Source organism: Nyctibius grandis, chromosome 6, assembly GCF_013368605.1.
Source record: "Nyctibius grandis isolate bNycGra1 chromosome 6, bNycGra1.pri, whole genome shotgun sequence".
In the NCBI taxonomy this organism is placed as follows: Eukaryota; Metazoa; Chordata; class Aves; order Nyctibiiformes; family Nyctibiidae; genus Nyctibius; species Nyctibius grandis.
In genome coordinates, this window is record NC_090663.1 from 74,265,047 (window position 1) to 74,291,284 (window position 26,238).

At 38.4% G+C, this 26,238-nt stretch overlaps 1 protein-coding gene across 2 annotated transcripts in view; it reads right to left on the reverse strand.

Moving 5' to 3' along the window:
* NAA15 (N-alpha-acetyltransferase 15, NatA auxiliary subunit) overlaps positions 1–26,238 on the reverse strand; it is a 46,217-nt gene that overhangs the window by 11,901 nt on the left and 8,078 nt on the right. For both annotated transcript variants that reach the window (XM_068402781.1, XM_068402782.1), the window contains exons 2-14: positions 20,475–20,559; positions 19,457–19,561; positions 16,227–16,384; positions 13,564–13,698; positions 13,240–13,393; positions 10,760–10,879; positions 9,949–10,044; positions 9,706–9,812; positions 9,219–9,291; positions 7,243–7,412; positions 6,407–6,559; positions 3,252–3,380; positions 613–826 (exon numbers count right to left, since the gene is read on the reverse strand). In XM_068402781.1, the coding sequence (XP_068258882.1) occupies positions 613–826; positions 3,252–3,380; positions 6,407–6,559; positions 7,243–7,412; positions 9,219–9,291; positions 9,706–9,812; positions 9,949–10,044; positions 10,760–10,879; positions 13,240–13,393; positions 13,564–13,698; positions 16,227–16,384; positions 19,457–19,561; positions 20,475–20,559 (1,699 nt within the window). The remainder of the gene's footprint in view (positions 1–612; positions 827–3,251; positions 3,381–6,406; positions 6,560–7,242; positions 7,413–9,218; positions 9,292–9,705; positions 9,813–9,948; positions 10,045–10,759; positions 10,880–13,239; positions 13,394–13,563; positions 13,699–16,226; positions 16,385–19,456; positions 19,562–20,474; positions 20,560–26,238) is intronic.

Genomic DNA, 26,238 nt, shown 5'->3' on the forward strand with positions numbered 1-26,238 from the left:
TTAATTTAAACCTGAAGCCACACAAATCAACCAAGAAATATTAAAACTTAGCAAACTCCTCTTGAAGGATTCAATAGCCTATATTCATACCATTTGAGGTGCCCCAAGCCATAATCACTTAAGTTGCTCTCCCATCAGAGATGAGGAAAAAAAAAAAAAAAGAAATTGATGGATTTAAACATTATTTTTACATCAGAAGCAAGAGATAATAAAATTTAAGTTGCTAGCTAATCAAATTCTTGCATACTGATAAAATGCTTAGAAAGAGCTACGACCAAGCACACCTGCTTCAATCTGTTATTTCATGGACCAACAACTATGAGAATTCCATGTTTTCTCAGCCATTTCATAACAAAAACATGTTTTTACTTAAGAATTTTCACTACAAAAACCATCATTGTTTTATAATAACCAAAACAAAAACATGTATTCCTTTAACTTTCAGTAGAACATCTTTTACGTGCAGGCCAAGTTACAAATTGCCTACTCTGAGTTGTGACAATACTCTTATTTTTGGCTACTAGAGTTGACAACTATAAGAATGCTGGATCTTCACAAAATATCCACTGATCAGTGAAACTGCACATTTAATAAATCCTGAGGGTTGAATACCTGTATCAGCCTCGTGTTCTTTATTTTCATCTGTTAAGGGATTATCATGAAGTTTCAAATATATCTCTATGGCAATTCGTGCTGCTTTGAAGTAGAACGGATGTTGTCGAAGTACATCTTCTAGTTTTAACAAGTCCACGTAAGACCTAAGGGTAATCTTCCTCATACAGTAAGTGTGAAAGTCAAACTGGTCATCCGTGATTTCTACAAAATGCTAACATAACATGACATAACATCATTTAGAAAGTATTAACAATCAGGTATTAACCTTGACTTTTTTAATACGCTCTCCCCGAAGGAATAATTTAGTAAAATCTGGCTGTTTGACAAATACACTCTAACTTTTAGAAATGTGAGTTAACAAAACCCTCAAAAAATAAAGCCATGGTGAAAAGAACAGAAGGCATCTTAGGTCAGAACCAAAATTCACCCATTTCACAATCTCTTAAGAGTAACTGCCCTCTGACAATCTGCAGTTTAAGGGACAAAGGTTCTACATTCATTGTATTTAAACAGCACTTGAAGGATTTTTCTTCTATGAACTCCTCTAATTTTTTCAGTTGAAAGTTTAATTTTGGCTTCTATTAAATACTGCTGACAATGTATTCCACACTTAAATCACACGGGATGTGAGAAAGTACTTCCTTTCGTTCAACATCTGCTTTCCTCATTGTCACCTGCTCTCCCCTTGTTTTCAATTGAGGAGTGAAGAGTCATTCCCCTCTCAACTTCTCCATGTACTTATGATCTCATACAACTTCATCCTAAACTCAGTTGTGGCTTGTCAAAGCTGAAGATAAAAGAGTAAGCATGACAAGCTACTTGCAATGTCCTCATGTCAAAGTTACTCCATGGCACGTATTTTACTAGCAAATTTTTAAGGAAGTGTGATATTCAGATGTTAACAGTACCACAGATTCACATATTGGAAGAAAAGTACTACTTCTCTAGTCAATTCCGAACACTGTCCCTTTGACTGCTGCTCCACACCAACACAGAAGTTTTTGCAGCACTGTCTATAATTGTTCCAGGGTTTCTTTCCTGAGAAGCAATAATTCATGTAAGACCTTTTACTACTTATGCATAGGCAAAGAATTCTTCTTGTCCCTCCTTCACCAACTACACTGTTAAACATTATGCTTCATGCGCCATTTTATCATTTAGTATTGAGACAGTGCAAGTGGTGTCCTTGCACTATTCACTCCCTTTCTGTGATCATTTATCGATATATCAAACGATGGAGACCCTAGAGAGACACCTTAGTAATCACCATGATAAACTTTTCTTGTAAAAGCTGAGTATTTGCTCCTACTCTCTATTCCCAGCCATGAACCAGCTATTAAATCCATGAGATCAGCTTCCCTTCTTTTTCTGAGACAGTTGAGATCCTTTACGGTGTGAAGGATGACATCAGAAGTGTTTCTGAAATCCAGAACACATTTTATCAACTGCCTTAAGCATAACTGGCACCTCTAGAAGATTTACGAGGCACTGCTTTTTCTTACAAAAGCTTTGTTGATGGTTTCTGAATACAACATATTTGTCTATCTTATTTTTGATCTTAACTACACCTTTAATCAATTGATCCAAAAAAATAAATTAAACATAGTGACTTAATTCCTTAGGAAAGTTTTTTAGGGTGGCCTAAGTCAGCTCTTCATTTGCTGACCTCTTCTGGCACACAAGACAATTTACAAGACTGGTAAGTTTCTTACACAAATTATTTTAAAAGGATTTTACACAAATTTATTTAAAGGATTTGTGTGAACAGAATATGGTCCTGGTGAATCACTTCGATTTGTTCTGAGAATTTTCCAGAGACTAGTCCCCTCTGCAGAAAAGCATCAGTGCTGAAATCTCCTTAAGCCTCTCTGTTTGCAAAGAGGCACAGCTTCCTACTAAGTTCTCCTCTTTGAGCACTTCATTGACACCATCAGCTGTCTGGTCTTTTTTCTACACCCTAATGTGCTTAAAAGAAACCAAACCCATACTTATTTTTTTAGAAGTTATGCATCCAGATTTTGTTGTTTGCCTTACTATGGATCTGCATTTAATGTGCACGTATTCCCCCTTTTTGGACACAATTTGTACTTTAAGTCATCTTTGTATTTCTAATAGCTTCTTTTAAACTGTACCTTAATATTATTTTTTTTTAAAGGAGATAATATCAAATATTTTTGATATTTTTTTACATTTATTCTCTCCCTCTGAAATACAGTGGCTTAACAATAACCAAGGTGACATCTTTCCTTTACTTTAAGGCTGGGCTTGTCAGCTCAGCCATGTTATTTTTGGACTTAAAATACACATACTCTTGGTTTGTACCCAAATACCTATTTTTATGTACTCTGCCAAAACTAAGAATTTTCTAAGTTTCTAATTTTCTAAAACTATTTCTAAGAATTTTCTGTTCTTCCCCGGATCTTTAAATGACTTTATAGAATCTCTTTATAATACACAGTTTATAACGGCATTTTTAGGAGGAAATGTAATTTAATCAACTCGCCAGTAGCCAACATGAAACAAAATCTCTCCTCAAGCTACATGAAGTATATTCTTACTGCTCAGAAAGGAAAAATATTAGCACAGTAAACTTAAGCTAGTGTTTTCCAACCTAGGCAGTCTAACTAGATACGTACTCTTTCAATTTCATGGCATTTCTTAAGTGCTTCTCCAAATTTGTTCATTGCTTTGTAAGCTTGCGCACATTCTGTCTGGAACCACATGCACTGCATTTCATTCAAGTTCTCTACTGCCGAGGTTCCTTCCTAAAAGCAAAAACAGCATTATATAAAAAAAAGTCTCATTTAATTCGTTAACTGCTATTTCTTTTATCTTGTTCTAATTAAAAGCGTAAAAAAAGACGCTATCAAAAGAATGCTAAATTCAAAACTAGAGTCCTGAAAGTCAGCAATGCCACAGTTAAGATGGACTTGCTTTGTTCATTAATTAAAAAAAAAAAAAATCCTCTATGTTCCATTTATTGGAAGAGTCAGAAATACACAATGAATAGCCAGGTAGTGACCATTTAACTGTGACAGTTCCTCATCTTTAGGAAAAGACATTCATACAGTGGTTTTAATATTATGTACACAAATAACACATTGCAGCATGAAGAAAAATGGCACAAAAAGTTCTAGCATGTGGCATGCCACTGACACCTGCAGGATTTTAATTCTTTTTTTTTGGAACTAAAACTGCCATCTGTGTCTTCCAGAGACCTGATGATTAAGCTAAGTGTAGTCACAGAATCACAGAATGTTAGGGATTGGAAGGGACCTCGAAAGGTCATCTAGTCCAATCCCCCTGCCGGAGCAGGATTACCTAGATCATATCACACAGGAACGTGTCCAGGCGGGTTTTGAATGTCTCCAGAGAAGGAGACTCCACAACCTCTCTGGGCAGCCTGTTCCAGTGTTCGGTTACCCTCACTGTAAAGAAGTTTTTCCTCATATTTATGTGGAACCTCCTGTGTTCCAGCTTGCACCCATTGCCCCTTGTCCTGTCAATGGATGTCACTGAGAAGAGCCTGGCTCCATCCTCATGACACTTGTCCTTTACATATTTATAAACATTAATGAGGTCCCCCCTCAGTCTCCTCTTCTCTAAGCTAAAGAGACCCAGCTCCCTCAGCCTCTCCTCATAAGGGAGATGTTCCACTCCCTTAATCATCTTCGTGGCTCTGCGCTGGACTCCCTCCTGTCCTTCTTGAACTGAGGGGCCCAGAACTGGACACAATATTCCAGATGCGGCCTCACCAGGGCAGAGTAGTGGGGGAGGAGAACCTCTCTTGACCTGCTAACCACACCCCTTCTAATACAGCCCAGGATGCCATTGGCCTTCTTGGCCACAAGGGCACACTGCTGGCTCATGGTCATCCTGCTGTCCACTAGGACCCCCAGGTCCCTTTCCCCTACGCTGCTCTCCAACAGGTCTGTCCCCAACTTGTACTGGTACATGGGGTTGTTCTTGCCCAGATGCAGAACTCTACACTTGCCCTTGTTATATTTCATTAAATTTCTCCCTGCCCAACTCTCCAGCCTGTCTAGGTCTCTCCAAATGGCTGCGCAGCCTTCCGGTGTGTCAGCCACTCCTCCGAGTAGTAACTGACAGTAGTAGGTTATTGCTTATGTGATCAGTACTAGGGAGCAATGGCAAAGCAAAAGGAATACTGGTAGCTTTGACACCTTCTGATTCAAAAAAGGAGATTACAGTTGTCCTTCAAATCTGGTATTTACATATACTTGCATAGATCTGTAGAACTTCTATGTCTTTCAAGCTTAATGTCAAAGTCAGCTACTTGGGGTAGATGCAGCCATTCTGACTTTACTCTCATCTTGCAAAAAAACAGGCTATTCGAGAATCAGCCAAGAGCCAAAGCTGGGAAAATGACAGGTAATATTCAAATGGAAGGGTAAGGAGAATGCCCCGAATGAGAGAGAAAGGCAGTCTTCAAACCAGTCTGACTTAGGCAGCTACAAATCAGAAAAACTGTTAGTTCCATTTTCATTATGCTTAATTTAGGTCTTCTTTAATTATTGTTTTTTAATTAAGAAGCTTGTATTTGAGCACTGGTCGTAAGATAAAAAAAAAGATTACACAGAGAAACATCATCAAATTATATTTTTAAAGTTCAGTTTTGGGCAACTGGTATGCTTGCTTTTTTGACATCTTCTTAAAGCTGCTTAAGGCATCAAGAGAGGTCAACTAACCTAGATTCGTAGCAGTTTTGCATCAAAAACTCCACATAAAGCTACTGAGCTTATATAAAACAGAACTTCCCCTCCCTCCGTGTTTGCCTGCACACAGCCTCCATTTAACAAAAATCCTTCATCTTTCCCTCTATAAATACCCCCCGTTCAACCTACCTTACTCCAGGTTTTTCCTGCTCTTCAAGAAAGAAGAGAAAAATGGGACAACAAACAAAAAAGGATTACTTCTGCAGGTAGGTCCTAATAGCTTGTTGCCTGCCTCCCACTGACAACACACAAATGATATTGCCAGTATTCTAAAACTATAACTTGCCAAATATTCTGGAAAGACACATTGAGCTGTTTTGACTTTTGGTTATGAAGGAACAGCAAGAGAAATCAATTTAAAAAATAACTAACCTGTGAGATCAAACCTATCAGAACAGGTTACTGCAGGGACAAAAACTGATGCCTGAAATTAAGCAATCTGCATAATGCAAATTTTTTATGCCAGCTAATTGGTCATGGATAAGCAGCTGTGGGGGAAAAAAAAAAAAGATACAATATGCTGCTTTCCTTCACTACTGTTAAATATGGCCTTAGCGATGAAATCTTGTTCACAAAAGGAAGACATGTCAGAAAGACTCTCACCTAGTAGCCACACAGAAATTTTGTTACAAGAGAAGTCTGAAATTTCTAACTTACTACCATTAGGGGTAGCAGGGGGGAAGAGAGACATGGGCAACTTTATCAGATCTTTCAAGGATCCTATAGAATCAACATTAAACCCAAAGACTTCTCAGAAAATTTTTTTTTTCGAAGTAGTTATCTCTAAAATGGGCATACTGTATTTTTCCTACCTAGCAAAAATGATCAAATCCAAACTTTATAGAGTTTTCACTTAATACTATGGAATCATGCTTATCCAAGATTAATTCAAACCCTGATATAGGCTACTGTTACTGAAGCAAGCAATCACATAGTTGCTCTGAAACAGAACTTGAAGATTACAGTAAAAGTGAGTGGGAAATTAACACAAAAAGTTATTCCACAAGGGATTAGGCCCACAGTATTCAAAAGAGCTATAGGTAAATGCAACAAACCCTTGTAAACTTAGAACACATTTCTTCCGCTTCTTTAATGGAGTTTGCTTTCAACATATATTTTGCACATTTGGAGTTGATAAATCTGTCTGCTGTGTCCAAAGCCTGAGCCTCATCCATCCACCTTGCAGCTTCTTTAATATTTCCAGCATGCTTTAAGAGAAAGAAATTCAAGTTAGAGTCAGTAATTATAAACCATGCATGCTTTACTCACTCACTGTTTAATATAATTAGGGGTTTTTTTGGTCATTTTTTAATAAATAGCTTGCTTCAGGAAAGCAACAGACCTTTAAAGGAAAAAAAAAAAGCAGAAAAATTACTTGCCCTCATTATGGAATTATAGGTCTTTTGGTACTAGATGTTTTTCCTGAAAATGCTTAAAGGACACTTTGGATAATCCCATTCTGATACAATACCACAGTGTAGTTGAGAAATTGTTTTCAAGTAGTTAAAAAAGTAGGGGGCAGGGTAAGAACAGGTGGAATACATTTAAAACATCGACTAAATTTATTAGTGTGATTTTTAGTATGAAAAACATAATTGCAAACTGAGAATTCACATTTTGCAGTATGCTTGTCCTTTATTGACTTACAAATCTTCATGGGGGTTTATTCACACACACTAAAAAACTCAAGTAGCCAAACAATACCCTTATCTAGAAACTCACTAAAATTCAGTAAGTAATTTTCCATGGATTATCCATGTGTCTTGCTTAATACAAGCTTAACACTTTAATGTTCACATCAAAAACATTACAGGAAAGTATAAGCATACGTAAAAGTCTTCCATCACAACAAATGAATAACCTCTGACACTTAAGAACAAGCCAAACATACCTTATAGATTTTTGCCTTCACAAGGAAGAGTTCTATCAAAGTGGGAGTACTTTCTATAGCAGCATTTATATATTCTAGAGCCAGGGATGGCTGTCCAATTTTATCATAATGTTGAGCCAAATAATATTGGACCCAAAGTAAAGTGGTTGGAGGTTCTTCTTTACCATCATCTGGAGGGAGAAAAGTGGAGGGAATTGTTTCGTTCAGTTTATTAAAACAACACGCCAGAAGCAGAGTGCTACAAATATAGCCACTGAAGTTAATTCTGACTCTGTATCGGGCTGTCACAAAAGACTTGGGAGTGTTTTCAAACACCTGGGACCAGGGAAGTCCATTAACCTATAAGTCTATGTTTTGACAAGACCTGAGCATATACTGTTCCCTGGTTTGAAGGGAAAGGAAAAGTGAGTTAGTGGGTCAGAAGGGAGTTGCATTTTATTCCAACTAGTCCCTTAAGGCAGCTTAGTGCACTATGTAGAGTTCTTATTTAAAACTGTTTTAGATGAAGGGTATAGCAAAGAGTCCTGATAAACACAGGTGGTACACAGTAGCAACATAAAGTATTTCAGTACCTTCAGCATTCATATGTTTTCAATCCATAAACTTGAATATTTTTAAACAAAACAGGCTGTCTATTCCAAACCCTACCTTTAAAAAGATTTTGTTTCTACCTTTGACAAATTTATCATCACTGTTCACATAAATGTATTCTAGAAAACATTCCTATACACAAGTCAGTTTTGAAAGTTAGAGAGCTCTGTTTGAAATCCAAAATACTACAAAAGTCTTAAAGCTCATTTCACCACTCCATTTTGACTATGAAGCACAGCACCTTGCAGGGGAGGGAGAAAAGGGTGTGGCAGCTCTAGTTCTGCCAAAAGGTTCTGGTTCTTCAGTTTATGGTATAACTTAACCATGCAATTATATGCATTTATTTATTTTAAGGTAGCAGAAAATTGTTTACTTAAATGAAATTTAATATCAAAGCAAATATTGAATTGAACTGAAATAACAGTAAGCCATTTCCTTAAACCAGAAAAGTACAAATGTGTTTGAAAGGCTTGGACAAATTCAAACAGGTACTGAGTGACTATACTGTAGCCTATAGCACTAAATTCAAGCAACTTATATGAGAATTTCATAATGAAGTATTGCATTAATATTTCTGCAAAGCAGGAAAATAACTGTTTATAACTTCAGTAAAAATGTCTTTAATAATTATGATTATCCTGTAAAGTTTTAATGTATACTGTCATTCATGCTATCTTGATTATTACATCATTATAATCCATCTACGAAAACGTCAAGACTATCCTCTGTTGATATTCTATGCAGAGAAGTTTTTTCTTGGAGATTTTCTGTACGAAGTGGTTGGGCAAATGAGTAAAAAGACCATCATAAAGGTAGCAGAGAGAAAATGATGAAGGCTGGATTCAATAGGTGTAGAACCGTACCTCACAACAAAACAGTTGTCAGTCAAAACCTGGAAAATGTATTTTAACTCTCAAACAAAATCCCCACGAACACAAAACCCAGCCCCCCTCCCCAAAAAGCTCCAAAACTCCCTCCCCCTGAAGACTGTGCTATCAGTATCTATTATTCTTTTTTGTTTGACATTTCTGAAATTAAAGATTTAACATAGCTTTCAAATTTCAGTTTCCTGGACAATGGTAAACTCAAGCCTTGAAAACAGAATACTTGAACGTAAAACCACAAAGAGATGATCAAAGCTGAGGATCCAGCAACACTTTCAGAACAAGTAACTAGATTTTCAGTACAGACTTTATATTTGACAGCTTAAACCCATTCTAAGGATGGCTATGGTTCAGTTCTGTGTTAGGGGATGAAAAAAAAAAAAAGGAAAAAATCCCATCATCTCTATTTCTTCACTCTCCACTGACTCCCTGCCTCTGAATGGTCACACAATGCTTACACCAGGCACTACTTCCATGAAGTATGCCAGTCTTAGCACTCACCATTTGGGTTAAATAACCTGCAGCTTCTTAGAGAGGTTTCATAACCTATCACGAGCTCTTCTATGATTGCCACCTACACATGAAAGACAAGACAAAAAAAAAAAATCTGTGGGCAAGACAGTATTTTATTTCAACTTGAACTACTTGGTGTTACTCAAACTAGTTATTTTTGGCAAGAGAATTCTGCAATATCCTGAATTACAATACATACAGGAATGCACTCAATCTCACCTCTCTTTTTTAATAAATTAAGACCAAGCCTCCCTCGGTTAACACTTATGCAGCTTATTAAGTAAATCTTAGTTTTCTACATTTACCAACTTGGCACAAGGCTATGTATGCTCGCACTCGATTTTTTTCTAGATATACTAGATCATAACATAAAACAGTGCTGATGGACTGAGCACTGAAGAAGAAAGGTTCTTCACCTCTTTAATGCATCACAGCTACAAGGTACATCATGTAAAAAGTGGGGGAAAAAACCTACCTTCTCCTTGTCTTTATATAACGACCGCAAAGTATTGAAGACTGGTGGGCAACCTTTGCTGAAATTCATCCTTAGAAACTTGTCCAGACATTCCTTAAACTTTTCACCTTGAGAGGAAAAAGACCTGTTGATTTTGTTTTACCACACATTACTTGTCAATTGCAGACTGTTTATGCTGTTAAAACATCAGTATCTAAGAAATACAAGTGTTGATAGCTACCTGCTCAGCAAAAATGCACTTACCCGACAAAAAGTTTAATGGTAATCTTCTTGGAACTAGTCCCCTTGGGTATTTAGTCCAGGCCTCTTCATAGATCTTTAGCCTCTCCATCATATTAGCTGGAACAGAATTTTACAGTTTACTTTTTCCTTTGTTTTTGGCAAGAAGGGAAGAGGGGGTGGGGAGTGATTTATATCTGGTCAAAAAAAGAATCAGAATATATAGCAACTAATGGCTATATACTTCCTAAAGAACACCAATTTCCATTTTATTCTTTTAAAGCTGCTGTACTAAATGATTTCAGGTATTCAGTATCTGTAAATTCCTCTTCCAGCAGTGGAAGACTAACTGCTTATCTCTCATCTTAAGAAGAGTTCCTGCCTTATCACTGTGCTAAAACCTTGAACAAAGAAAACATTCAAGAGAATCGTGCCTCCTTGAACAAAGAAAACATTCAAGAGAATCGTGCCTGTTTTTCCAAAACCTGTATTACCTACCACATAAGATTAAGATAACAGAGACAGTAAAAGAAAAATTCTAAATCAAAACTGTCTTCTAAGAAATAATTATCTTCTTTCAACCACGCACAAAGATTACTGCATTTTTTTGTTATTTTGTTTTTAAATAAGACATGATAACAATACAAGAAATACATCCAGCCTTTCTTAAAAACCATTATCACAATATGTGCACGCTATGACTAAAAAACAAAACTTAAATGGGGACATTTTTAAATAATACTTTTATCATTTAAAGCAATACAAGTTTTAGGTAAATATATAAATTCCAAGTGTGCAGGAACAGCTTGCTTACTACAACATATCAAATCATTACCTGGTTTAAGTGCCTTTTCTAGGCCTTTGTAGTAGGCCCAGTTTTCAGGATTTCTTTCCTGCAGTCCTTTGTAGACTTCAACTGCTTCTTCAAGTCTGCCAAGCTGAAGCAGGAGTTCTCCTGTGTGAAATCCATGAAGTTTTAAATTATGGTAACAAAATACTGAAGCAGTGTAACATTAATCACTCTACAGTAAAAGATTAGATAATCCTTAACTCCATGTAAATTCTAATTTCTTGGCAAAAATGATCACAGTGGCATCACAAACTAGCTGACAGATATGCTTTTACTTTGACAATAGGTGCAATTACAATAAGATTCTACAACTCAGCCAGTAACTCTTGAAACTTACTTGAAAATTTAATGTTAAAAGCAAGATGCACGTGTTTTTTTTTCTCACTTACTGAAGTGACTGGTTACTTTAAGCACAGTTTTTACTACAGAAGGCAATTAAAAGCAGTACACCATTTCATGTATATAGCATCTTGAATACCAAGTTGAAATTGCAGAGCTGCAAATAAAAGAATGGTTCTTTGGTCTGGTATTTCATAAAACTAACTTCAGTGTTTTAAAACAAGCCATTGATGAATTCTCAAGATTCTGCAAGGAAGTTTTCTTTTAATGATACTTCATTACAAGATATAACTGTTAAAGTCTAGAATCTAACAACTGTACAGAGTATCTTTGCTGATGCTGGAGTTGGAACAAAACTCGATTTCCCATTTCCCAATGGGAAATCATATTTTACAAAGCTTTGCTATCGGCAAATGGTAGGCACTAAAAGGTTACACACCAGAGGTGATACAGTGTCATTCTAGATTAAGGTAAGATTTTCTCATCTGGTTTCAAGAGGAAAAGCGAGTCAGCATTACCTCTCTTCTTCCCTATGTCACGCAACTGACACGTAATTTTGTCAAGAGATGTTGCTTCCCACAGACAGGGTAACTTGAGGACTACATGCAGTATCTAATGCCAGGGAAAACATCAATAGTTCACTCACTGAGAACGACAGAATCTGGAAAATAAACCTAAATTCCTTCTCTGAGGTGAAAGTTATAATTTTTATCTAATGGTGGCAAATGTCAATACTATTTTCAGTGTTTCTCAGTTGTACTTCATCCACAATGGCTTTTGCACATGCACTTAAAATTCGTAGACAACACTCATTTATTAGCAGGCTTTTCCGTAGCATGCACAGCAGCTAAGCTAGACCTATCAATACAACAAGAGCTGTGCCCAAAAAAATTAATCAGTTGTACCCTGTTGAAAGTGCACAGACTGCAAAGGGTATTTCTGTCCTTTTTTTCTGGTAACTCCCTAGAAGGTTTGGTGTTTTGTTTAGGTTAGGTTTTTTTTGTGAAGTCCTATTCGAAAATCGTATTTCAGTACCAGCCTTGGACCTTCATCAAAAACTCATGAACACACAGTGTATCAAAAGACAATTCAGATACAAGGTAAGTAATAAAAAACCACGCTCACCCCCAAAACCAAAACTCTCGCTACTATGTCTGAAAAACGGTCTGTGACAGTGTAATCCCTCCATCCATTTCCACTTATATACAAACCAAGTAACGTATTCAGCAACAGTAGAGAGTCGCCTGCAATCATTTTCCTTGAGGAAGTACCACACACCTTCCATAACACCGTCACTACTCAATTTCTGTGTTCTTTTTGCAAGACAGTGAGATTACCGTTAGCAGGAATAGGGAGCTAGCTACAACATCTACATGAATAATATTATAGAGAAAAAAAGATTTCTTCTCTTTGCTTCAAGCAATCATCCAAATAGGTTCCAGTGTGGGCCATGAACAAACAGTACCTTCAATAGATTGGAAGTTTCACAGAAGGACTGTACAAGCACCAAGCAGAAGAGGAACAAAGTACAAAGTATGCTTTGAAAAAGTGCACCTGTTAATGGAGCTGTAAGAATGAACTTCTATCACTCTGCAATTCCAGCTATGGAATGTAAGATACAGTATTATATTGCTCTGTTATAATATTATACACTAGAATTATAGTAATACAGTAACAAAAGCCTGTGTTGGGTTGTCCAGGAGTCTCTTCCCATACACTGCAAGAGTGACTGAGTATAATTAAAAGCCTTCTACTTTGCCAAAGATGATTCTGACCTTTCAGCAATTGGTGTCCCTGTGAAAACCACTATCAAAGCTATAATAGTATGGGTCTGGGTACACTACCCAAACAGAATTTCAGGACATCAATTCAGGATCATCTGTCCAAAATGCTCATTAGCTCAAAAGTTTCAGAACAGTACGTCTGTCCTCTACTGATGTCTTATCAGCCTGGGAGTATGATAGGGGACTACCAGCTGCAAGACAAGCAGTCCTTTACCACAGCAGACTTAAATAAATTAACCTAAAAACAAATCAAAGATGAAGTTCCAAAAGATGGGAAAAACTGACAGTAGAGGCATTCCATTTTATACCATGTGTTTAAATGTACCTTCAAAAAGTAATTACCTTTTGTTTCTTCAACAGCCAGTTTATCACAGATCTGTTTTTCGTAGGTACTAAGATGCTCCAAGGCTTCTTTATATAGTCCTGCCTCCCGGAGGACTTGATTTTGATACAGCAGCAGTTCACTGTACTCATAGTCCACTTTATCGGGTGATGTCTACATAGGAAAGCAAGACACATGACAAAGTTCAGCCTTCTAGAGTGTGTTTGGGATTTAATTCATTTGATTAAAGAAACTGTATTAAGTTTTCACATCATGAAAGAAAGCAGTGTTTTATTTTTGGCTTAAGCAGCAATCCATACAGGAATTTCATGTTTTTCTCTTACCTGCTGTGTCTTCCTAAATTCCTCTAAAATTTTTGCTGCCATTTCATAGTCTTCCAGCAGATGGTAAGCAATAGCATAACCAATCCATGATGCTCGCTGTGCAGGTCGGAGTTGAAGCAACTGGTATCTTGTTTCCTGCAAAAAAGTAGCTACTAATTTTCCTGACTTTATTCTGATGCTCTGTAGAATCCATTATGCAATACTCTGTCTTCAGTATTCTAATATTTAAAGAACGTCACTAAAAATTAGTTTTCTATATGCAAATGTATTTTTTTTGAACCAAAAGAAAGAATAAACTTTGAAACACTACAATGGTCTTAACTGAGTAAAAAAACCCCACACACAAAATAACACACCATGTCCAATTGAATACTGATGAGTCAGACTAATTTTGTTAATGTATGACACACATGCTTTTCCTGTCTTACCACTTATGAACAGAATGCAACCAAGGATACTTTGGTTTAAGCTGCAGGAACATTTACTATATACTGGTATTTCAAATTCACCTTGGAAGTACACGTGTATTAAATCACAAGTGTTGTTAAGCAAAATAGGTCATGCAAGTGCATCCCTATTCTTTGGCGAGAAGCTAATTACAGGTGGGAGATGCAATGCATTTGCTTGGTATCATACTGTTTTAATCTGAGGGAAAAGTTATTACTTGTTTTGTTACAGACTCCTGAAAGGCATCTTCAAGTAATTTAAACTAAAGGAAAAAATTTACTACCTACTAAAAAAGCCCAAACGGTCAGAAGTAGGGGTTAACAAAGAACTAGAACTAGTTACAGCAGTTTGATTAGAATGAAGATCACTCAAAATATTATAAAGTAGGAAAGGGTGGAAGTGAAGAAAAAAAAAAAGCCCCACAACCTTATTCCCGGTTTTGAGAGTAAATTCACATTCTTCAGAAACTAGCACATGATCCATCATGAACTACCGGCTTCTAAGCATGTTAAGATTTAGTCCTTAATGCATTCTATAACTATGTGTTACTTATATGTTTAACAATTATGCATTTATATTCACATTCATCCAGAAGCCAAGAGAACATACATTTGCAAATGAATTTTGGCACCTATGCTAAGTTTTGGCTATCTTGTCTCAGCAAGAGAGAAGTCAAATTTCTAAATTACTAATATGAAAAAAACAGTGATTAAGAAATGTCCTAACTCGGGAATAAGTTCACTGAGGATCTATATTAGCTGATGGTTCCACACAGCTTTGAGAACAAAACTTGTTCTTGGCACACTAACATTACCCTAATTTGAAAAGGAAATAATCTATGAAGAGACCAACTAATGTATTTTATCAACTACAACTTCAAAGGTGCAAGGAAAACCTGAAAAGATTAAAAACTGACATAAAATATTATCCAATGTCTCTCAGGTAAAAATCTCAGAGATTTTTTTTTTTGCAGAGAAAAGGAATACCTTATTGCTGTAGGTTTTTGGTCTACATCAGCTGAAAACCAGACAAGTTCCCATGCACAAAAATGTAATTTAGGAGGAACTAAGGGTTGGGTTTTTTTTCCAATTAATTAACGATTGAATGGGTGAATTGGGTGAATTGTCGTCTTCCCCTGGATGGCACAGTAAGAAACAAACAAATCTTCTATAGTCATTGTTCTGTCTAATCCTAAGCGAGCCATACATTGGACAACGGCAGCAACTACGACTTAGCCTGAACCACAGAAACATCTCTGCAATATGCAGACTAAACAGAAGCTGCTACTTTTTAAGAAATGAAGGTACTGGCAAGCTAGACATCAGCTCGCAATTCAAGAGGACAGGAAAAAAAAAATCTAACTACATTAGGAGAGAAGACAACAGAAAGTTTGTATTCTTTTTTATGAAGTATCACAGCCATGATACTATCACCTTGTAATGGTTAGTAACACAGACAACTGACACAAGGCAGCCAATAACTGGGTACTGCAGTAACAGGCAGAAAGAGGGTTCCAATCTAAGTTACCAAACTGAATGTGGCTTTACTACAAAATAAACAGAAGAAAACAAGATAGTAATCGAAACATTTTGAGTATTATATCAAAGAGGAGTAATATTTCAAGAGGTCTGATCCACAATCTTACAGCTCACAGGAAATGTAAGGAAACATTTGGACCCAAAGGAGCTGTCACTAATGCTCAGGTTGGCTGGGAAGCAAAATATGACATTTCATGCAACATACTGCTTGCTTTGTATTGTTACCCACTGCCAAGAGAAAACTGGTGGCTACTGGTTGAAAGGAGGAGGGTTATATGTGAAAAAGTTATTAAAAAAATAGAAACATCTTTGCCTGAGTAACAGTCACCTTCTGAACATGTTGCCTTTTACCTGTAGGAATCCTTCCAAGAAAATAATAAAAAGACCAGGAATTGTCTACAGCTGGATTATGCAGCATTAAAAAAAAAAAAAAAAAAAAAAAGGCAAACAATTCTGCACAAAGCTGAAAAAGAAGCATTTAATATCCCATTAAATCTGTATACTTTATAGCAATTGCTCAGCAGCATGTCTGCTTTTACTTTCATAAAGTATTGAGTAGCACACAGTTTTAACACTCTAACACAGCTAACTGTATATTTTTTTAAAAGTGGCATTAAACAATGTCACCTTTGCTGCAGTTCCCTAGAAGCTGATAATAAACACAGTATGTACACTTACCCTGTAACCTTCAAGATCCCTCATTTGAATCTGTAGCAGAGAAAGATCTCTCAAGATTTGAAGATTGTCTTTGTCCCATTTCAGTGCATTTCTATAGCATTTGATAGCTTCGTCATACTTCTTGTCTGACCTCTGAAGAAGCCCATAGACATGCCAACCTGGAAAACGCTGTTAAGGATTCTACTGAATTTGAGCAGGGAGAAAACAGATCCAACATGGCAGTGACAGAACAGCTGGTAAAAAGATCTTGTTTATATTATAAACGGACAGTAACATTATTACAATCACTACAATTCTTTTGCTCAGCTGTACAAAGAAACTGCTTGCAAACTGAAGACAGAACTGTTTGCCAGTTATACGTATAGGGTGCATATAACATGCTGTACACTGTACTTTTTGCATACTGGGGGAGGAAGTCAAGTAACAGGATCTCTGAAAAGGCTATCAGGCTTACTCAAACACATTTTTGAGTAAGTGCTTATACTGGACAGCTGAAGTGCTTGCACTTCCTGCATTCTAAGTATATGACAAGTCCTTATCAATCTAATCATCTAATGGTGGATGAGCCAACTAGGAGAGGAGCGCTGCTGGATCTTATCCTCGCTAACAAGGAGGGTCTGGTTGAAGCGGTGAAGGTTGAGGGCAGCCTTGGTTGTAGTGACCATGAGATGGTAGAGTTCAGGATCTCATGTGGCAGGAACAGAATCACAGAATCACAACCCTGGACTTCAGTAGGGCCAACTTTGGCCTTTTCAAGCAATTGCTAGGGGAAATCCCATGGGACAGGGTACTAGAAGGTAAGGGGGCCCAAGATAGTTGGTTAGCATTCAAGGACTGCTTCTTCCGAGCTCAAGATCAGAGCATCCCAACAGGTAGGAAGTCAAGGAAGGGTACCAGGAGACCTGCATGGTTAAACAGGGAACTGCTGGGCAAACTCAAGTGGAAGAAGAGGGTGTACAGATCGTGGAAGGAGGGGCTGGCCACTTGGGAGGAATATAAGTCTGTTGTCAGAGGATGTAGGGAGGCAACTAGGAAAGCTAAGGCCTTCTTGGAATTAAACCTTGCAAGAGAGGTCAAGGACAACAGAAAGGGCTTCTTCAAATACATTGCAGGTAAAACCAACACTAGAGGCAATGTAGGCCCACTGATGAATGAGGTGGGGGTCCTGGAGACAGAGGATAAAAAGAAGGCGGAGTTACTGAATGCCTTCTTTGCCTCTGTCTATACTGCTGGAGGCTGTCCTGAGGAGCCCCGGACCCCTGAGGCCCCAGAAGAAGTCAGGATAGAGAAAGAATCTGTCTTGGTAGATGAGGGCTGGGTCAGGGACCAATTAAGCAATCTGGACGTCCATAAATCCATGGGCCCTGATAGGATGCACCCGCGGGTGCTGAGGGAGCTGGCGGAAGTCATTGCTAGGCCACTCTCCATCATCTTTGCTAAGTCGTGGGCAATGGGAGAGGTGCCTGAGGACTGGAGGAAAGCGAATGTCACTCCAGTCTTCAAAAAGGGCAAGAAGGAGGACCCGGGTAACTATAGACTGGTCAGCCTCACCTCCATCCCCAGAAAGGTGATGGAACAACTTGTCCTTGGTGCTGTCTCTAGGCACATCAAGGATAGGGGGATCATTAGGGGCACTCAGCATGGCTTCACCAAGGGGAAGTCATGCTTAACCAACTTGATAGCCTTTTATGAGGACATAACCCGGTGGATAGATGATGGTAAAGCTGTGGATGTGGTCTATCTCGATTTCAGTAAAGCGTTTGACACGGTCTCCCACAGCATCCTCGCAGCTAAACTGAGGAAGTGTGGTCTGGATGATCGGGTAGTGAGGTGGATTGTGAACTGGCTGAAGGAAAGAAGCCAGAGAGTGGTGGTCAATGGGACAGAGTCCAGTTGGAGGCCTGTGTCTAGCGGAGTCCCTCAAGGGTCGGTACTGGGACCAGTTCTATTCAATATATTCATTAATGACTTGGATGAGGGATTAGAGTGCGCTGTCAGCAAGTTCGCTGATGACACAAAACTGGGAGGAATGGCTGACACACCGGAAGGCTGCGCAGCCATTCAGAGAGACCTGGACAAGCTGGAGAGTTGGGCGGGGAGAAATTTAATGAAATATAACAAGGGCAAGTGTAGAGTTCTGCATCTGGGCAAGAACAACCCCATGTACCAGTACAAGTTGGGGACAGACCTGCTGGAGAGCAGCGTAGGGGAAAGGGACCTGGGGGTCCTAGTGGACAGCAGGATGACCATGAGCCAGCAGTGTGCCCTTGTGGCCAAGAAGGCCAATGGCATCCTGGGCTGTATTAGAAGGGGTGTGGTTAGCAGGTCAAGAGAGGTTCTCCTCCCCCTCTACTCTGCCCTGGTGAGGCCGCATCTGGAATGTTGTGTCCAGTTCTGGGCCCCTCGGTTCAAGAAGGACAGGGAACTGCTAGAGAGAGTCCAGCGCAGAGCCACGAAGATGATTAAGGGAGTGGAACATCTCCCTTATGAGGAGAGGCTGAGGGAGCTGGGTCTCTTTAGCTTAGAGAAGAGGAGACTGAGGGGGGACCTCATTAATGTTTATAAATATGTAAAGGACAAGTGTCATGAGGATGGAGCCAGGCTCTTCTCAGTGACATCCCTTGACAGGACAAGGGGCAATGGGTGCAAGCTGGAACACAGGAGGTTCCACATAAATATGAGGAAAAACTTCTTTACGGTGAGGGTGACCGAACACTGGAACAGGCTGCCCAGAGAGGTTGTGGAGTCTCCTTCTCTGGAGACATTCAAAACCCGCCTGGACACGTTCCTGTGTGATATGGTCTAGGTAATCCTGCTCCGGCAGGGGGATTGGACTAGATGATCTTTCGAGGTCCCTTCCAATCCCTAACATTCTGTGATGCTGTGATTCTGTAATTGCAACTACTAATGTTTTTAAAGCAAACCACATGCTTAAATGCCTAGTTCAGCCCACCACAAGTTTATAGTTGCAGCTTAATGCTATAAACAAAAAAATATACAATGCAGGCCAGAATAATATTTGAGTTGTGACTGCAAGGATAGCTGCAAAGCATCTGCCCTTTGGATAGCTTAGACAAAATATTCTTATGTATTGGAAAAAAAGTTTAAAATTCTGAATTTCCAGTTTGAAGTCCAAGGGTACTGGCTTTTGTTGCAATTCTACAAATCAAGCTGTTGTAGAAACAAACCTTCTCCATTCACACATGAAAGCTGTATTTCAAAAAGGATACAGACATGACTCTTCAAGTCATTCCTTAGGCCTCTACGCACAAGTTCATAAGCTTCCTCTTTCTTCCCTAGACAGTTTAATGTTAGTCCTTTCATTGCCAAGGTTTCTAAAAAAAAAAAAAAAAAAGAAAAAAAAAGATTAAATAAGTATCAAGTTATTCATTTTCATAGGTTTTTAAGCTTGATATAGCAACCCTAAATATAATATAAATGCAAATTTAGACTCAGTTAGCAGCATCAAGATTTTGCATTCTTTTTTCACACGGAAAACCATACTGGCAGATTATTCACTTATGTATATCATACACAGCAATAAACTTTATGCATTACTTCCATCAAAAAGTGAAGCACCGCTTTATTTTAAAGGCACTAAAAACTCTCTGCTCTACAAACATTTTGAAGAGAGGTTTTTTTTTTGCTTTTGTAAAGGAGCATTGTAACTACTCAAGTACTTATTCACAACACAGACTTCCACACATCCGCTCATGCCAAACTAGTTGGCAAAGAAAAAAAAACATTTCTTGATGGTGGAAAGAAACTCTCAATTCAATAGTAAGAACCGACTGAAAATACAGCAAGGGACATCTTTTACAATAAGACTATTCCTTCAGAAAATGTAGGGGACCACAGAGCTGACAGACATACAGTGCTGAACAGTATTCAATCTCTTTCTTTTGTCTTGCACATCTACATGAGCGAGTGACAATTTCCTGTGAAAAGTGATTAAAGCAATGCATACTTATATTAAGAAACTTGAACCACGCTATAATGATTAGACTTGCAGCACAAAGATAAAGAATGGCAAACTATGACTACAATCTACTGGTAAGACCAGTCTTTGAAACTACAAATCTTACCAACAGTAAGTGCTTAACATGGTCCAGGTTTCTGGACGCTCTTACTTACTTATGGGCAAAAGGTTAACAATGAAGTGCTATAAATATCTATAGAACTTACAAATTATTACTCTGTCCTAAAGCACAGGGAAAAAAAGAGAGCACATGCCATTTGAAAACTTACCTCCATGTTCTGCAAACTTTGGGTTAGAAAGGATCTGTTTACAGAACTTCAGCCCATTTCTATACTGCTTATGTTCGTAACACCTCTGTTGAAGAAGAACAGAGTACGTTTATTCAAAAAGTTAGAGTGAAAGTATTTCTGCACCCCCAAAATTAAGCATTAGTGCAGCTAGGGCTTTTAGAAAATGTACCAATATTTTAATGAACTGTGTTTAATGAGCTTCCCGTGATTAAAAATTCTTTCCATCAGCAGAAAAAATAGTGTATGTTAGTAAGAACACAAATCTAAATGTATAACTGCAGACACATTATCATACAGCAATTTCTCAGATAAGATTCACAGGAAGCGTAAGTGCCTACAGAGATTCAACATTCCTTTAACATAAAAGCAAACCTTATGTCATTACATATCTTGATAAGCATTCAACTCACTTTGGCTCAACTATTTTTCACAGAAACCCCACGAGACAATCTCCAACAACTACGTGGGCAGGAAAAAAAATGAAATCATTGGAACTTGGCTTGAACTATCTCTGAAAGCAACCTCTTACGACCAATTTGAATACCATATACATCTCATACATACAAACTTTCAAAACTGGTATACACTAACATTATCTTGCCGTACTGGAAATTAAAACATTCCTCTACAGTTTAAATCCAGCTTTAAATTTGCTTGTGTGTGAGTCTCATTTCATTATGCAAGGCGACTGCAATGCAAAATGGCACGCAGCATGAACTTTTGAAACCAGTTTTAGCATTTTACTTGTCAATTCACTCCCTGTGCTAACCTTTAAATAGAAGCCAAAGGAGGAAGAAGTAATGTAAACATAAATTCATACACTTTAAGTCACTTAAGCAAATGCTAAGAATGTCTTAGGTTTCATTTTACTGTAATACCAATGCCACAATTTGAGTATGAGAGTACAGAAACACACGTTGCTGGAACACAGACCCAAATGCCCTGGTAACTAGGAAGTCATTCCTAACAGGATCTCACTGACTCTAGTTGACCAGTTCTGGTGGTAGGATGGCTGACAGGAGTGTAAAACTGGGTAACAGCCAACAGCTTTCAAGTCCTTCTAAATAAGTTGTTCAGGATTCCATCTTTCCTCACACTGGTCCAAATTCACCATGCAAGAACATTCATAAGCATGTATTACACCATTTGTCCTCTAAGCACTTTCATAAAAAAAAGTCAGGAGATCCAACAGGTCTTCCCATCAAGCAGAAAGTTCTAAAAATAAAAATTTTAGAAGTTTCATGAATGTTATGGAAATGCTTAAAAAAAAAAATGGCGTATCTACCTCAAGTTCTCTGCTTTACGTTGCTTTTGCATCATGAAAGGTGCTGTTTAGTGTCCAGTTTTCTCTTCCAAAGCACATATTGAAACACCAACAATAAACTTCAACTGCGTAAAAAACTGGTATACCACTAAGCGGATGTATTATTTTCTAGGTACTAAAGTCATACAGCTGAAGTATCAAGGCTGAAGATCAAGAGGCATCACAAACCACGGAACTTGCTCCCCTTTGTTGCCACCCTTTGGAGAAAGGGAATCATGAAAGGAAAGAGGAGGAGAAGGAAGATGCTCAAGAGAGAGCAGCCAAAGCAAGACAGACTCAAACAGGAACGTGTCAACAAAAGAATGATAGAATGGTTTGGACCGGAAGGAACCTTCAATGATCATCTACTACAATGCCCCTGCCGTGGGCAGGGACATCTTTCACTACATCAGGTTGCTCAAAGCCCTGTCCAAACTTGATTTTGGACACTTCCAAAAGACAACTCCCTCTACCACCAAGGACAGGAAAAGTCAGCAGGGCAACCACCTAGCAAAGGAAGATTAAGGGTTAGGTAAGAGGAAATGTGTATAGGCGTCTTTTTTTTTTTCTTTAATTAAACTTGACTGGTTATTATTTACACCTTTTAGTCATTAGCTGGCTGAGTCACATTAATCAGCCACTGGTTAGAGCTGACAAGAGAGCTTACAGGTGACAACACAACAGGATCAAGGCTTTTTTTAAAAAAAAAAACCCAAACTGAAATCGTAAGTCATAAAAGTTACCACCCAGGCCTCCTCCCTGAAAGCAGAACCACCATTTGCTCCCACCTAAGTAGGTGCGAAAGCAGCAAAACCTGTCACAAAGGTGGTGCAGCCACAGGATCTTAGGGATGTGTCTCCAGTGTAACTAAGGTGTTGTCACAAGCGGAAGGGGTACTTTGGGGTTTCACAATTTCCTTTAAGTACAGCTGCTCAGATGCTGGCTATGAACATGAAATCTTATCTCTAGACAGTTCCATTTTACGTACTCTAACAACCACTCTTTCACCTTGAAGTTTAAGGAAAGTCAGCCAAGACGGTATAGATGGTAGAGACAGGAAATATTTGCACATAGATTTTTCTCAGAGTAATACAGAACTTACGATGCAAGGTACTTTATAACAGAGAAAACTCCCCGAGAGTTGTAACAAATTCTCCCTTTAGGCTGCAGGGGAGAAAAATTTATGAGTTGATATCCACTTAGGTATACGGAAAGGTTCCCATCAACCCAGAGAACACTGGGCAGGACCAATAAATTACCAGGAACTGATAATGTACTTGTATCACCTGAAGTACCAAATGAAGAACTAACCATAGCTGTGTATATCCACCAGCAAAGTATCATAGGTCTCCATTTTCAGGTGTTTCTAGATCAAGGCAAGTTTAAGTGATTTCTTATATACAATTTCTCCAACCTTTCAGGTTAATACTTCAAGCCTATTTCATTCTGTTAATGCAAACATTTCAAACTGGGTCATTTTATAAGTTTCCCTATTCTATGTATGTATTCTATGTACACATTGTATGTTTTGACAGTAGAAGGAAGGGAACAAACGAAACTGAGGTCATGCTTCATCCTTCTTCAGGAAAGAAGAGGAGAGTATTTCATCAAAGTGGGTCCAACAGCACCACTCTGAGATTCCACTGTCTGAAGCCATGCACATACTATCTCCTTCTCCAAAGAGCTTACAGACTAACAAGCTTAAATAAAGGCGTGAATGAGAGAGAAGGAAGTCAGAAATGCAGCATGTACCATGGCTGGTACAAACCTTGGTGAATCTGTGGCTTCAAGGAACAGAAACATCAAAGAAAGATCTTTTAAGAAAAAGGAGACAGTAAATATTGGCAAAAGGAAAGGAAGAACAAAAAGAATAACACAAGGAAAGATGAGCGTGAGTAATACACAGCCTAGGAGAGAAAATCCTTAAGGGAGTCAGTAGTTTCTGAGTAAGGGGAGAAAAAAGAACCAGTAATAAAAATAATTTAAAAAAAAAAAATCACAGAAACAGGAACGGTGACATCTCAGGTATTCTTGGGACATAAAAATACAGGCTTGCTGGAAGCAGAAATGGTCTTCATCTGGGTAGCTTGTTTCCTCCCAGATTAATAATTTGTAGTAGTCATTCCCAGGCCTCCGACCCTTACCTTGGCACAGCTGTTCTGCAGAAGTAACATATTTTCTGTTCCAGAGACTGCTAAAAGAGCACAGTTGCCTCCTCTAAGCTGAACTCCTGCACATCTACACTTCCAAAGCCAGCAGTCACAGCCTGCTCGTGACGCTTGACAGACAAGTGCTCCAGCTATGGCTTCTGACATCATGCAATGAGAAAACATAAAAGCTAAACTTCTAAAAAGTAAGGTTAAGGTTAATGCTTTAAAAGAAAAGAATCCGACTCCCCATCAGCATTGAATCTCTATTCAGCATTTGCTGCCTGCCCTTCAAAGCTTTTCCTTTAATAAGTTACCAGATGTTTCAAGATATCTAACAAGCTTTTCTATACATACTGTGGCCAGAATTACAGTCTGCTCCAAACATACCAAGATTCTTTTTATACTCTTTAAGTAATTTTCTGTATTTATAGAAAGGAAATAGCACCTGCTTTAATACAATTCTACAAAGACTTAGTAAGACGAGGCAGAGCATGAGTCCTTCAAAATCATGCAAGACCACAGCAGGTAGGAGGGAACTTGCACTTGCACCGCTCCCCCACCAAGTATTTACTCAATGGATTTGAATGCACAGCAATTACTAGACAGAGACTGACGGTGAAATTATAAGGAACAGAGCCTGCCCATATTCTCTAGAATCCCAAGCCTGAGGTGGAAGGAGGGCTCATGTTCTGGTGTCTGGATCCCCAAACTGTATGAGGGCACCTGTGCAGAATCAGTCTTTGGCCAGCAGCTGTCTTGCACGCACACATGGCTCAGCATGGCAAGTGTGAATGAACTCCTCTGCGTTTCTTCCTTGATGGCTGCCACAAAGAAAGGTGAAAAGACTTCACTACTTAGAGCTTACCTACATCTAAAGAGTGAACTGCTAGATGGATTTTGTTCCCCCCTCACCCCAGTTTTCCAGTTTTGAATCTTCCCTCTCTAGTGCGTCTACTTTCTAAACCTTGTTATCAAACCTACAGCCTGCAAATCAGACTGACTGAATTCTTAAGTAACTACTCTGGTTACCCACGAGGCTATAAACAAGAGCCATGCTACTAATTAGAGTTGCACTCCTAAAGGCTGCTGACAATAGCATCGAGATGACTTTTACCCAAACTTATTCAGCATTGTTTTCTTTATATAGTGTATAAACAAATACATTTTCACAAGTGCATTTTAGAAATTTTACAGCTGTAAGTTTGAGATGTATAGAAGTAGGCTTTCTAATAGTTTGCTACCTGTAAGCAGGCAGCACATTTTACCTCTGCCATATTCCTTCTCTCTCAAACTAGACATTTTAATGGTCAAGTACATATGTTTCCAATTAAAAAGCAAGGGTAACAGCCAAGTGCAGCATTTTGACATGCAGGTATGTACCTCAGCATCAAACACACAGCACATGGCAGATCAAATTCTGCCATTATACATGAAATATTTTGCACATATGCACTTCCAGAAGTGCAAATCCTCTTCATCACAAAGCAGTCTTCATGTCCTGCAAGCATTTAATAACTAAAGTAAAAAATTTAATAGCTATCCCAATTTAAATTTGCTATTTGTAAGATATTTTATAATCAAAGTGTTCTGCATGTTCAATAATATCAATAGTTAACAACAGCTCTAACTTAGTATAATGCCAGGAGTTACCATGGGTCTTACCAGAAGCTTCACAGCACAGTGAATCTACACTGCCACCAGGTATGACTCAACTCAACCTAAGCAAAGAATCACCTAGATCAAAACACAGACAGCAGAAAACCACCTTTCTAGCAGGGGCACTTGAGAAGATGCGTATGTCCAATCTAGCTGATTCAAGAGCATTTTAAAACCACTTTGCAGTAGTAAAAAAAGTCTTACAAGAGTCCATCGAGGCTGGATTTTGCAGCTGATTAAACAGGTGAGAAGCAGCCCCAAAAGTGTGTCATGAGCAAGCTAAAGATAGTCATAGGAGAAAAACATAAAGGAGAAGCTGCCTTTTGTCTTCTTACCTGGAGTCATGCAAAACTAGAGGTTTTTCCTCAAGAATAAGTATCAAAGCAAAGAAGGTACCATTTGCTCTCCAAGCTCACAAATGGGAGCACTGGGGTGTTATCGACTGCTTTCTTTTTGTTCTTACTTGGACCAGCACAGCTGGTTATAAGGAGGAGTGGGGTGAAAGTAAAAAGAATATAGCAGACTCAAGTGTGTGGGATGGGATCACATCCTGCATTGTTATGCCCTTTGAACTGGAATGGTAACAAAACAATAGTGTGCAATTTCTATTAAAAAGACAGAATTTTGCAAAAAA